This window comes from Acyrthosiphon pisum, chromosome A2 (genome assembly GCF_005508785.2).
Source record: "Acyrthosiphon pisum isolate AL4f chromosome A2, pea_aphid_22Mar2018_4r6ur, whole genome shotgun sequence".
In the NCBI taxonomy this organism is placed as follows: Eukaryota; Metazoa; Arthropoda; class Insecta; order Hemiptera; family Aphididae; genus Acyrthosiphon; species Acyrthosiphon pisum.
In genome coordinates, this window is record NC_042495.1 from 76625020 (window position 1) to 76639418 (window position 14399).

Genomic DNA, 14399 nt, shown 5'->3' on the forward strand with positions numbered 1-14399 from the left:
CACCCCCTGGTTACGGCACTGTGTTACAGAATGCAGTTAAATTAAAAATGAATTGTTTCCAACCCAAAAATACGCAGTTGTACATTGAATGAATAAATTTGCATTTGCATTTCCTCCCCGACCCCATTCAAATCGCCGTAGTTCCCTTTTTTTTACACTGTTTATCAAATATTTGTACTTTTTGTAATTTTGCCCTAATGAAGCCCTAGATCCGCCACTGATTGCATGTGTACTACGTAGGCTGAAGTTCTAGATCAACATCAAGAAAGAAACCAAACCATGCATTGGGATACATCATTTTATACAATCACATCATCATGATATACAATCACGCATTATATAATATAATATGTACACATATAACAAGTTTAGCAAAAAATATAAACCATTCCATTTATTATAAAAACATAAATTAAATATTACAAAAATATTAAGTACATTCTTTTTATATTTAAAATATATATTATTTATGTGGTTTTTGATTGCATTTATATTAATTTTCTAACCACCAATTTTGTAGTACACAAATATCACAATATTTAATTCGTCATTACTTATTACTGATTGATGGGAATTCCCTTTGTAAGTAAATGTTGGCAAGAATCAGGTAATTAATTCGACTTTTTATACCACTTGGTTGTGATATGTTATTTATCCAAATCTCACTAAATTTTAGTTTAAATTGTAAAATATAAACTTAACATATTTAATTAGTATTTAGCCTAATACAAATTATTCTAGTAAAAATAACATAAAATAAAAACGGTATACCTAAAATTAATGTATATAAAAATTATGCACAAAAGATTTAGAATTGAAATAAAACATAAATATGTAAAAAAAAGTTCTGAAATGTTTATATATTAGAAGAAAAAGTGTGCGATTAGGTAAAAAAAAAAAAAAACAGGAACATAATAGTTAAAAAAAATTTCACACTAAAAAACTTTTAACAGTCAAGAAAATATAAATATAACATTTTTAAGTTATTAGACACATCCATATTCATACCAGTTCGTATCTTCTTTTGTTAGAAGTGTTTTACTGGACCGCACTGTTGAATTATTACTACTATCCTTAATTTCATCATCAGTAGTGTGAGGTAACCTAAAAATAATATTGTCTATAATATTGAGAAAGAAAATTTAATTCTTAACGTAGCAATAATATATTTTATTACTTCTGTTCATTACGATATGATGGAGTAAGTGGTGAATTTGATAATGAATGGCTAGCTATAATAGATCCTTCATCAACATCCTTCAGTAAAACACAAAAATAAGCATCCAAGTACATTAATACATACAACTTGAACAAATGCAACAGTTTTTCTAAGCTTATACATTTATAACCAATTGTCATTGCATGAAATGATTTTGGCTTATATTAATATTTATTATTTATAATACTATATGGATATTTGCTTCACCATAACTCAAAAACTTATTTTTCATAAGATGAGGTATAAGAAAAAAATAGAACATTTTTAATTAACTATAATACGTCAAATTTATATTAATGTTTTATATATTCATTTTTAAAACACGCTACTAATTTAAAATGTACGAATCGAAGAATATTTAATGCTATTAGATTTCTGATACTTCAGTTAAACCAATGATTGTCTTGGGACGTTTTAAAATTTTTGTGGGAAATGCAAAATATAGTTCACATTATTTATAAATTAATAATATGTGGTAATTATTAACAAGTTACTCAAACATAGAATTTTGATTAAATTTATATAGCTTGCTCAAATTAACCATTATGCTGCGCTCACATGACCTATGATTTTATCTAAGCACACTTAAACATTCCAAGTGTTAGGGACTAGAGATACTAGTACAACACTGCTATAATATAATAATACAAGGGCTATAACTTACATTTTCTTCACCAGATAGATAAAGAGTTTGACGTGTTCCTGGAGTTCCTAAGCTGCTTAAATTGTCAGAGTATTCTAAAATAGAAAGCATTAATTATTATACTATTATTATTTTGTATTCATAAGACAACTTTAAGGAATACAAATCCAGTGTTGTGAAGTATTTGAGTAAAAGTATTCAAATACTTTTTAAATACTTTTTTACTACTTAATTGACTAATTTTTTTTTATTCTTTTAATTCTTAATTTGTTTCTATTTATAATCCTTGTTAAATAAAAACACTGTTCCGTCGTGCTTTAACGTTATAACAATATTATATTATATATTTATCATTTATGGACAATTTGATATCGGTTTACGTCAGTGGCGTACCCAGGATTTTCGAATGGGGGGGGCTAAACAAAGTAAATCAAAATTTAACATCATCTTAACAAACAATTTTCAATAAAGTCTTATAGCAGTTAATTGTAATATTTCATTATTATATACTTTTTATAACACATACATAATATATTAGTGATATATTTAATTAGTAGGAAGTAGGGACTGATTTATTATAAAAAATATGTTATACGATTATTGCTTATAATAGGTCGTTGTTACTTAAGATAATAGTACGTTCAACGTTGTATTCAACACTGTTTTTAGGAATATAATGGTTGGTACTTTGTATTTTATAATATAAAATGTATTCCATAACACGGCCAATGGGGGGGGCTGAAGCCCTCTAAGCCCCCCCCTGGGTACGCCACTGGTTTACGTCAATTAATAGTTTAATTAATTTTTTTTTCTCCAGTCGTCGACGACTTTGGTACGTTGATACCAGAATAACCTAATTAAGTCAATAACAAAATATATATTATGCAATAAGCTTTTCTTAACATCTATTATACTTAATAATTTAACAATACAAAAATATTATTACTAATTATTAATACAACCTATTTATCAATATTATCATTATCGTTTATCGTCGACGACGATCGATGACGGTATGGGATATCCAAATACATAATATGTAGCTTATTAGCTTTAAACTAATATATACCTCTGCAGATAAAAGTTCATTGTTGTGGTGCTACTATCACTATGCTACAGCCCCCACAGAAACTTTTGTAGCCCCCTCATGGTGTTTACTTTCATGACTATCACTGAAAAAGAACTAACATGACTGATCAGCATTTAGATTATTGAACGAATCATGATTTAAAATGCAATAAACAAATTTTTGATTATAACAAATTATATCAGAATTTTTTTTTTTGTATTTGAAGATTATTTCATATACTTTTAAAAGTAGAAGTTCTTGAATAATACTCAAATACTTAACTATTTATAGTATTTGGGTGGCATTTTAAAAGTATTTGAGTAATTACTTAAACACTTTTTAAAAGTATTTTTTACAACACTGTACAAATCTAACCTTGATGATTTGATTGGTTGTCATCTAAGTCTAAACTTGTATCTGAATCAATCCCTCTTCTAGCCATATCTTCATGCCAAGACATACGACTCTGAAAAAAATTATAACATTTTTTATTATGAAATAACTAATATTTATATTCTATTAGAATTTAATTATGTGCTCTAATGTTATCACAGAAATGTTGATGTATACCATATAATATTTAAGAGTAACCTTGGGTGGCAGATAAATTTTCGTCCGGTTCCATCAGAACACACCCCTTAATTAAAGTGGTTATTGTTGATTTTTCGATAAAATTGCTTTGCTGTGTTTATCTTAGCAAAATACAAGCTAGGTGGTTGTTAGAATAGTAAAGTTATAGTCCTAGATTGTGGCACTCAGCAAGTATTAGTCACACTTATTGCCACCACCATGTTCAAAAGCATGAGGTTGCTCTTATATAGGTACATTTATACACACAGAAGGATTACCTCTATACATTACGTTTCAAAGTAAGCAATTATTCTATTACAATAAATACATTTTATTTACCTTATTCATCAATTCAGTACCAGCTTTTTTTACTTTTCTAATCCAAGTAGATCCAAAAGTTTTCCTAAATATTTCAAAATTAAATTAATTTAAATAATAAATTCAAACAATTCACTAAATTATTTGATATTGATATCATTCAACATTTCTAAAATCAGCTAATCAGTTAATAATTAAAAAAGTATAAAATAAAGATATTATATTATAATTATTAATTTGATGTAACAATAATTTAAGTTATTAATATTATTTTAAATACTTCTTTGTAATACTGCAACTATTAAGTTTTCTATAATGATCCATTATTTTTTCTTCAAGTTTTTCTTTCTGACGAGATAAATGATTCAATTTATCACTAAAAATAAAGTTGAAATATAAATCAATTATAATATATTATGTTTTAAAGTGTTTTAACAAACGTGTTATTTTTTTCTTCTAAATGATATTGTTCTTTGTCTTCTAGTGATTGAGTTAAAAGCTCATGGTATTGTGTAATTAACATTGTGACATGTTCCATTAATGATCTTCTATCTTCTACAAAAGTACTAGTCATTTGTTGAAGTACCTAAATGCAAAATAAAATAAAATGTATATATTAATAAAAATGTTGGAAAGCTGTAATTTATTACCATATAGCGAGCATTGGAATCTGTTAATTTAGATTTAAGAGATTCCATCTCTTTTTCATGAACTTCAACTAATTCCTTAGCATCCAATCCATTTCTAAGATCAGCTTTCAGTTTTTCATTTGCTGTAAATAATGCTCTAAAATCATCCTAGGAAGAAAAAATTAAATAAAAAATAGTTAATATAGAGTTACTATTAATATAGCATGAAATTCCTACTTTTAATTTAGCATGTTCAGCTGGTAAATGTTTAACTGTAATCAATTCTGCTTTAAATTGTTCATTTTCTCGTTTAAGCTTCGTTTCAACATTTTTCAACTGACTTAATTTTTCTTTAAGAGAAAATCTGGCTTCTTTGAGATCATTTTTTAAGGAGTCTTTTTGTTTTAGTTGTTCTTCATATTCAATTGTTAATTGATTGTGTAGTATTTGAAGTTTAGAAAAAGCTGAGTTTGTTGAGTCCAGTTCTTTTTGTGTCTAATAAAATTAATTAAACATTTATATTTAATGTTTTTTTTTTTCAAAAGTTTAAATATTAAATTACTTCTTCTTTTTCCGCAGCTAGCTGAGTGTTTGCTAATTGCAATGCAGTATGTTGACTATTGAGAGAATGTACTTTGGATTTTAAAGTTGTTAAATCAACTTCCATTTGAGCAACATTAACAGTTTTTATCTCATGGCCCATATTAGTATCTTTTGTAATTTTCTCCCTTACAGCTTTCACTACTTCAGGGCTTGAAACAATTCTGTAAAATTATTATTAGGTGAAAAATTATATAAAACTTAATTTTTTTAATATATGTACTCAAAAATGTCTATAATAAAAAATTTAAATATTTGATACAATTTCAAACTATGTTATTATTAATTTATTTAAATTAAAAGGGATAATGAAAATGTATTTAATGCCCACTTATGTATACTTTATTTTAAAAGGGCTACATAACAAAATTGGAATAAGTTCTTTTTAAGTTTGTATTTTAATGTAAGTATTTTTTATATTATTTTACTAGTTATCACTTATAAGATTTTAAAACTGATTTTAATTTTCAGTATTAAATAATAGTTATACATACTGGTCTAATACATTTTCTGGTTCAGCTGATTGATCCAATGCTAAACCTAATTTATCTAAATTATCCATTATCTGTTGAGATTTCCGTTTTTCTGATACCAAATCATCTTGAACAGCTTTTGTAGCTGCCACTTCTACAGTATATTTACTTTTCAAATCATGAAATTCATTTTCAATAGCACGTAAACGATGAATTTGTTTGTCATAATCTTCTAGATTTTTATTTAACACTTCTTTTTCTTTCTTTAACATATCTATTTCACTTATTAGGTTGTCTATTTCTTCTAATTTCTTCTAAAATATATTACAAAAAATATAAATAATAACATATTTAAAATTACAATAAATACATTTTGTAGACAATGAATGAGGAAAAGTATTCAAATGTATAACTTAACATTTTAAGCAATGATAGATTATTAAATTCTAAGTATGATTTGAAACAAATTTCAATGTGTCAAAAATAGACGAAGATAGATAAAAAAAAAAGGAGGGTAAGTGGATGACACTCTGCTGTGCAGTAGGTTACAAGTGGGTCACTGTATAATGGGTGGTATTAAATTTGAATTCAATGATATATCATTGTATAAGAAAAACGATTCTGAGCGGAGATGGTATAAAAAAAAAATTGGTACCTATAATAAACCCCAAATAAATCATATCACAATATCCATTAGGTACTTATAACGCGTTATACGTCAAGAACAAACTGTGGTACTATCATAGATATAATATAATAGTATACTTTAGAAGTTCCAAGTACCAACGAATAATACTATACAATCACAACAAAATAACTAAAATAGTTATTTTAGGTTTTTTAATATCGATATATCCAACAAAAAAGGTTTTAACTCCATTGTGTCAATTGTTCAGGAGAAGTAAAACAAAGGTCAAAGTTATAGGAAACTGTCATATTTCAAACTCTTTAGAATCGATAGAGATACGATAATTTTCGTGATCGATAGAGTAAATGATTCTTTATCGGAACAGTTGTAACTCAAAAACGAAAAAAATCGAGTTAAATCATTTTTCGTTGGATGTATCGATATGTAATTTCGTCCAAATTTGAACTTAAAATGACCATAAAAATAAACTGTGCTCATGTATTTTTTAGATTTTTGGTAACAGAATTAACTACTTACGTGGAATCTTGTTTTAAACTTTCAATCTTTAGATATAAAAGTTGAACATTTTATACATTTTTAACTACAAAATAATTATTCAATTTTAAATTTGATAAATTTTGTCAAAATTCGATCTTTAAATGCTTATAAAAAAAAAATGTACCTATGTATTTTTAATATTTTTCAACTGTTATTGTGACAATATTTCAGGAGCCTTGCATTAAATTTTTACACTTTTTGGCCCAACAGATAAAACTTTATTGAAATTTATAGAAAAAAAAACTAAAAAAATTGAAAGCTGACAATGTCAGTAAAAAGCTCAAAAAGAGTCAAATTTTTATCGTGTATAGAAAATGCTAATATAAACATTCAGTGAAATTTTCAAGTGTCTACAGTCATTTGTTTTTTTAATAACAACGAAATAAGAAAATCATTACATGAGAAATCGAGTGAATATCCAGTATGTAATAATATGAACTTCTAATGCTCATAACAATTTAATTTGATTTGCTTGTAGGCATTTTTTTTTTTTGATAAAGGTAGACAAAATTTATGTGTTACATTTTTTCATGAATTTCTAACTCAAAATAATTTGCAAATTTTCATTATTTTTATGTATTTTGTCAATATTTGAACTTTAGATGCTTATAAAAAAAATTGTAACTATGGAATTTTAATTTTTTCATCTGCCTTTGAAACAATATATTAGGAACCTTCTATTAAATTTTCAAGCTTTTTTAACCAACAAAAAAAATTTTATTGATATTTATAGAAAAAAAAACTAAAAAAAATGAAAACTGAAAATGTCCGTAAACAGCTCAAATTAAGTCAAAATATAAAATGTCATGGTGTATAGAAAATGCTAATATAAACATTTAGTCAAAATTTCATGTACCTATGGTCATTTGTTTAAGAGTTGCACCATAAACCAAAATCAATTTTCTCAAAAACATATTTTGCGTAAAAATTCCCATTTTTCCTTGTTTTTCACAGGGCTTTTGAAAACTACCAGGACATTTTTTCTTTTGACCCCCCCAAAGTACCAACTAGATTCACTTTCCTATCAGAAAATATTCTGTTGAAGAAAATCCAAGCACTTTTACTGTCCTAAAAGGTGATGACAGGCACAAAAAAAAGAAAACACATCATTGTAAAATCAATACATTCATCGTTCCACTCAGAATCTAAAATGTGATTTACAAAATGTTTTTGTTAATTTTTCAAAGTTCATGATAGCAAACAACTATTTATTAATTAATTTTAAAAAAATTATTCATTTGAAATGCAACATTATACCGTCAATAAATAAAGGTGTTTTAAATTGTATAGTCTCTAAACGGGAAAATAAAAATAAATATTTATAAATAATAACTCTCATCACTGATTAGATATTCTACAAATTGTAATTTAAAACTGAAATATTAATAGAATTTTGAAGAATTATGGGAGGACATCATATTTGAACTATGATCAAAATGTACTTACATCTAATGTTCCTTTTAATTTTGAAACATCTTTTTCCAAATTATTATTTTTCAACTCTAAACCTTGGACAAGATCAGATTTTTCATTGGTATGAAGTGAACTATTTTCTTTAAGTTCTTTTTCCAATCTTGTGTTTTCTCTTTTCAAACTTTCAAATTCTTCACATTTAATCTATAATGTTATTGATAAATAATTATTATTTTTAAGAAGTTGTTTAAAAAAAATTATATATACCCACCTCAATTTTTATTTTTAATAATTCATTAGTTTCAACTAACTTTTTATATTCATTCTTTATATTAGAAAGTTCATTTTCAATTGATTTACTATGCTGATGTAAACGATTTCTATTATTTTCGGTTTCTTCCAGCTGTAGAAATAAGCATTCAAATATCTTCATTAGTTTTTGAGTGTTATTAAATATAGGAGTCAACGTAAGCATAATATCTCAAAATTATAAAATATATATCATTAAATTGTTTAATGTTGAGTATTTAAAAATCACAATTCACAGTTAAATTCTAATACATTTTTCCATAACTTAAGCTTATTTATCAAATGTAATTAGTTTAAAATTTAACAAATTATTTAAAGACCATTTGAGAAAATTATGTAATATAAATATCATTTAATTAATTACCTGCAATGAAAGTAACTTCTTATCTTTTTCTAGTTCTAATATTATCTCATTATTTTGATGTCTTATATTATCTTGCAAGCATTCTATAGTTGATATAAGTTTTTTATTTTCCAATTCAAGTCTTAGTGCGTGTGATTGAGCACTAGTACTTAGTTGTTCACATAAACTATTATCTTTTGAGCCTAAAGTATACAAATATTATAATAAATACAAAAATGTGCTTACCTAAAAATAATAAAATATATTTCATAGTAGTAATTAATGTTAACATATTATTATGTTAAAGAATTTTTGAAAACATGTTTGAACCCTTTATTTCAGTTGCATGAAAAATGTATTGTTTAATAAAATGTAATAAAATAAAATAAAATGTAAATCATATTATTATGGGCAAATAATTCATGTTTAAGAGACCATTGTTGATTTATCCAATGTCTAATGATTATTAACAGAACCTGGCATAAATATATTTAATTAATAAATTAAAACTTGATTTCAGTTTTTTAACTTGCAGTATTGCTACTTAATATCCAAACACAAATATCACTTTTAATTTAAACTGTCATACACTTGTCCATGTGTTCAACCTAATCTATAAATACCTAATATTTTCTACTAAGAAATTTTTTTCTTAAATAGAAACCTATTTTTAATATAGTAATTGAACTATTTAAATTTAGTCTTCATTTAAATAATATGCCTTATATTATTATTATTATTATTATTATTATTACAAACTCGGACCTTTTTAGAGCTAATCTAGATGAAATGATAACTCTCTCTGTAAGGCTTAGAACATCAATTAAAATTGATAGCGCTATTGAACAACTAACTAACAATATTAAAGGAGCAAAATTGGCAACGCCTGAAATACCAGCAAGAAGTAATTGTGAAATCATCTACCCTATCAAAATTCGGGAGTTAGTAAAGAAAAAACGAAAAGCACGGAAAAAGTGGCACAGTATAAGAGATCCATCAGATAAAAATATAAAATTATCTGGAACTTGCAAACTTCTACATGGTAAAATGAAAGAAATCAAAAACAAAACGTTCAAATCTTACTTGAGTAATCATTCTGCAACGAAAGATACTGATTATTTGTTGTGGAAGTCTACAAAATAAATGAAAAAGCCCGCTATGTACCACCAATTCACAAGGAAGATGGATCATGCTGTGACCAAGACAAAGTTGAAATGTATGCATGTCATCTGGAATGCGCATTTCAGCTGACCAATATCGCTTCTGAACTCGATAAAAAACAGTGTCAACCATTGAACGAAGTACATGAAAAGATTAACTACTTCAATCCAATTGAAATCGCAAACGAAATAAATACGAATATCTATCTAAAAAAAGCACCTGGCTATTACCAAATAAACCCAAAAATACTGAAAGAACTACGACAAAGGCTATGATTCGTCTAACACACATATGACATGACCATATGACTCAGTATTAAATATTAGACTAACCCAAAAAGAGAGATAACCCAAACATGTTTTTGTATATATTTATTCATTAATATGTACACCTCTGAAATGTTCTGTTAGAGATCATTGATCGTTACAATCAGTGCTCGAATTGGGAAAAATAAAGTAGAGGAGCTCAATCCAACGATTTAAAAACTGCGTTCCATGGGCGCAATTACTCAACATAGACCCGTGGGGGCTTTGCCACCCACACCCCCCCACACACCTACCTTACATACATTTTAAATACCACTTTTCAGCAACACATTTTGAATTCCAAATAGGTATACTATATTTTTATAGCAATATCTACATCTTACATTGTTACAGTAGAAAAAAAAATGTATAATAATCAACCTGTTTATTCAATATACTATATAGATAACGATGTTAATAATTATTGTTTTTAATTAAAAAAAAACCACATATTTTAATAGGTATAAAAAATTTAAAAATTTAAAAACACCGATAAATGATACCAAAACTGAAACTCATAACATTTCATTCGGAACACAATTTAAGATATTACTATCACACACCAGTATCTGTGCCTTAGATAATATAATTCACATCAATTATATTGATATTATTAAAAGATGATTTACATCTTAATAAAAATTATTCCGGACATTAATTTATACCGTCCCCTCGTCCAAGTAAAAAAAAATAGTAGGGGTACGCAAAAAAAAATAAAAATAGTAGGGGAGCTCCGTCCCCCTGCGCAACCCCCCAATTCGAGCACTGGTTACAATAAAAAAAAAGCTATCAGGTGATTTAAAAAAATATATATATATTATTATAATTGGATATTATAGTATGATACTTGCCAATATGATCAAAATAGCTATCATTGTCAATTTCTTTGTTAAAGCTCTCATTACATTGAAAAGATTTATTAAGTAGATCAAGCTGTGCATTTTCATTGATAAGTTCATCAATTTTTCTCAAGTGTGCATCTCGTTCTAATGTCATGGTATTAATATTTTGTTTAAAGTGTAACAATTGTGATTCCATTTCTTGTAATTGAGAAGCTCGTCTTCGAAACTTAACAAGTTGTTCTTCAAGAGTTTCTCTTGTTTCCTGGAGAAGCAAATTATTTTGTGTGAGCTCTTCTTCTCGAGATTTATAATAATCTAAATCTCCTAATTTTTCTTTATATTTTTTTATTTCTATCTCCAGGTGTTCATAGTTGGATGCTTTTTCACGTAAAGCATCTACTTCATCTCTATATGCTTTTGCTGATCTAGCATCTACTTTGATTTGTTGAAGCTGAAACAATATAACAGACATAATCATGAAAACTAATTAAATACATTTATTTATTTATATAGTAATACACCTCTTCTTTTAATTTAACTGCTGTAAGATTAGTTTGTTCAAGTTCTTCTTTAGCTTCAGCTAATGCTTCGGTTTTTTCTTCTCTATAAGAAAATAAAACAAACATTATAATTTTTGTTAATAATTGTATTTTATTTTAAGAATATTTACAATTCATGTCTAAGTTTTCGAAGCTTTGCTTTCCAATCCGCAAGTTCAATGGCATAATTTTGATTATCGCCACTAGAACTAATAGATATGGTTAAACCACCAGCTTCTAAAGGTTTTGAGTTAGAAAACCGCTTTTCTTCTAACTCTGTCCACATCTAAAAATATTATTTAACTCAATAAAACATATTGTAATAGTTAAAATAAATAAATTTGTTTATTATTATGCCTTTTTATTTATTAATTAAAATATTAAAATTTTAAAATGTTGAATAACGATCAAAATGAACATATTTTATTATTGTACAATTTATTATTTAAGATGAGTTCAAATTATTATGCATCATTAGATCATATTATAAATTTTAGTTAAATTTCAAATCACTTTTGTTCAAAATCAGTATTAGTTATATTAGCAGCACATAATGTAAAAAGATAAAATTTTGTGTAGCAATCATATAATTTTAAAGACTATTTAAATTTAATATCGGGAAATAAATATCTGAAATAAAATAAATATAATAAAATAAATAAAATGTACGGAAAATATACTATAGTGTAGAAATAGTATTTGAATTATAATACTTAAAAACTTTACAACACTAGTTATATGTGAGGATTAGAAATTACTCATTATATATCGCTTCCAAAATTCTCATTGTATAGATGTCTGAAATCTGATTAATTTTCTTAATCGGCAAAGTAATTTTTCCAGAGTATTTCTTCTATATAATTAGATTTATGCCTAAATTGTTTTTGTTATGTTGTAGCATATTCGTCAAAGTTACCTGAAGGTATTGATCACGTTCTTTAACCAATTGCCGAATATGAGAGATCATGAGGTCAGTTGTTAATTGCTCTGCATTCTCTTGAGTAATTACAATTTGTTGGCTTTCTGTTATCTATAAAATGAATCAACAATTATTTAGTTACACTTCTTTTTATAAATAAATAAATAAATAGTTTTTAAAGTCCAAACATTGTATTACTTGTTTTATATAATGTACAAGTGCATGTTGAGATTCAATAGGCAATGTTTTTATACGTTCAATAAATGATTCTTTATTTGGACATTGAACGGCACAACCAAGCAATAATAACAATAATAATTTCATGTCTTCAAAACTATGCTTTGAATAGGGTTCTCGTCCTAAACGTATACAATCAGGCATTGTCAATATAACCTGTCCCAGTTCTTCCTAGAATAGTTATAATAAATTAAAGTTAGGTATGTAGTACTATGTATTTAAAAATTTTATTTTATGACTTACTTCATATAACATTTTTATATTTTTTAAAATACAATTAATATTTTGGATCCTAATAGATGGATCATTTTGACCAGAAAGAATAGTATGATATAATGGTTCAGGATCTCTGGAAAACCAAAATACCAAAGTTATTTATTATCTATCAATTATAATAGTTCAATAAGGTCTTTGATACTTACATCAAAAGTAATACTTCATAAATCAATGTTCCATCAATTAAATTTTCATATACACTTAATTTTTCTGGTTTGTTTAAGCATGATTGTAACTAAAAAATTGTTAAATTCAAAATTTAATACATTTTCTTAAAGCTTATTTCTTGTTTTTTAAATGCATATTTTGCAATTTTTATAATAATAGAAGTCCTCAACCCACGATCAGTATACTGCTCGTATAACCTAAAATTCTGGAGGCCCAACAAGTTTAAGTCAATTTACAAATTCATAAAATATATGACTCACTCATAGGTCACTAAAACCTAGTGTTGTTACAAAACTGTAAAACCTTGTAAAACGGCATGTTAGTATGAATTGTAATTATCAATAGAAAATAGTATCAATAAACATACAAAGTACAAAGTATTAATTGGTATTATTTTGAAAAAATGACATAACATAAAACCAGGTTTTCTTAAAATTCTTCTACAGCGACAGTGGAACTTTAGTTTTTGAGAGAAAAATACTGAATAAGTACACAAAATGGAATAATAAGCAACTTAATAAAATTAAAGATAGTAGTAGACACTAGAGATACCATTAAATAACATACTAACCCAAACAACTAAATGTTCCTGCATGAATTCTTCTTTTTCTGTTAATGTTATTTCCATGGTTAAACATAAACAGTTCAAAATATTTTGGATGTTAACAATCTGTTAAGGTAAAACAATCATCATATTCCGGCTATAGTGCTATATACTAACCTAACCCATAAGGTTTATCATTAACTTAACATAATTGAATAAACGACCCAGCACTTAACTACAAAGTATTGCACTACACCCAGTAAAATAAACATACATTTAAAAATCTGCAAACAACTTAAACACTAGAACAATTCATAATTAAAACTGCTGTTAAAAAATAAAAAAGTAAAAAGTAAAAGTAATTTACTTAAATTTAGTAACATAGATAAGTATAATATAAGTTTGGTAATATAAAATTAATTGATAATAGCAGTAAACAAAAATAGAAATACAGTATGGCAACATCGAGTAACAAAGTCATAACACGCGCACATTTCTTACTTTTGTATGATTACAATGGTTGGGATGAGGACGACACATGATTGGTTGCACTGAATGCGTTTTTTATTTTTGAATAGTATCCATGGACTAAGATAGTATATTAGTCCGTGATAGTATCCTAAATTCTTTATATAT

General features: G+C 26.0%; 1 protein-coding gene across 3 annotated transcripts; it reads right to left on the reverse strand.

Annotated features, from left to right (window-relative positions):
* Positions 1–379: 379 nt before the first annotated feature.
* LOC100169262 (protein Daple) lies at positions 380–14156 on the reverse strand. 3 transcript variants are annotated; one of them, XM_016806751.2, is made up of 23 exons: positions 13941–14143; positions 13791–13828; positions 13198–13286; positions 13019–13124; positions 12737–12946; positions 12536–12649; positions 11751–11905; positions 11602–11683; positions 11090–11531; positions 8794–8975; positions 8392–8523; positions 8154–8324; positions 5543–5835; positions 5011–5212; positions 4686–4943; positions 4470–4616; positions 4260–4405; positions 4100–4195; positions 3841–3904; positions 3307–3397; positions 1884–1957; positions 1178–1257; positions 380–1104 (listed from the first exon to the last, which is right to left on the reverse strand). In XM_016806751.2, exons 2-23 carry the CDS (start codon positions 13812–13814, stop codon positions 987–989), a joined length of 3276 nt encoding a protein of 1091 aa, XP_016662240.1. In that variant the 5' UTR covers positions 13815–13828; positions 13941–14143; the 3' UTR covers positions 380–986. The 3 variants fall into 3 exon arrangements, with proteins under 3 accessions (XP_016662240.1, XP_016662239.1, XP_001947752.2); XM_016806750.2 differs by having other exon boundaries at positions 5543–5832; positions 13791–14156; XM_001947717.5 differs by having other exon boundaries at positions 13791–14156.
* Between the last annotated feature and the right edge of the window lie 243 nt (positions 14157–14399).

Excerpts from the sequence above, each read along its gene's own strand:
- LOC100169262 (XM_001947717.5), bottom strand. The coding sequence starts at position 13,847 with ATGGAAATAACATTAACAGAAAAAGAAGAATTCATGCAGGAACATTTA. Across the intron at positions 13,125-13,197 it reads TATGAAGTATTACTTTTGAT|AGATCCTGAACCATTATATC; the intron begins GTAAGTATCAAA and ends TTGGTTTTCCAG. Across the intron at positions 4,617-4,685 it reads CTGAACATGCTAAATTAAAA|GATGATTTTAGAGCATTATT; the intron begins GTAGGAATTTCA and ends TTTTCTTCCTAG.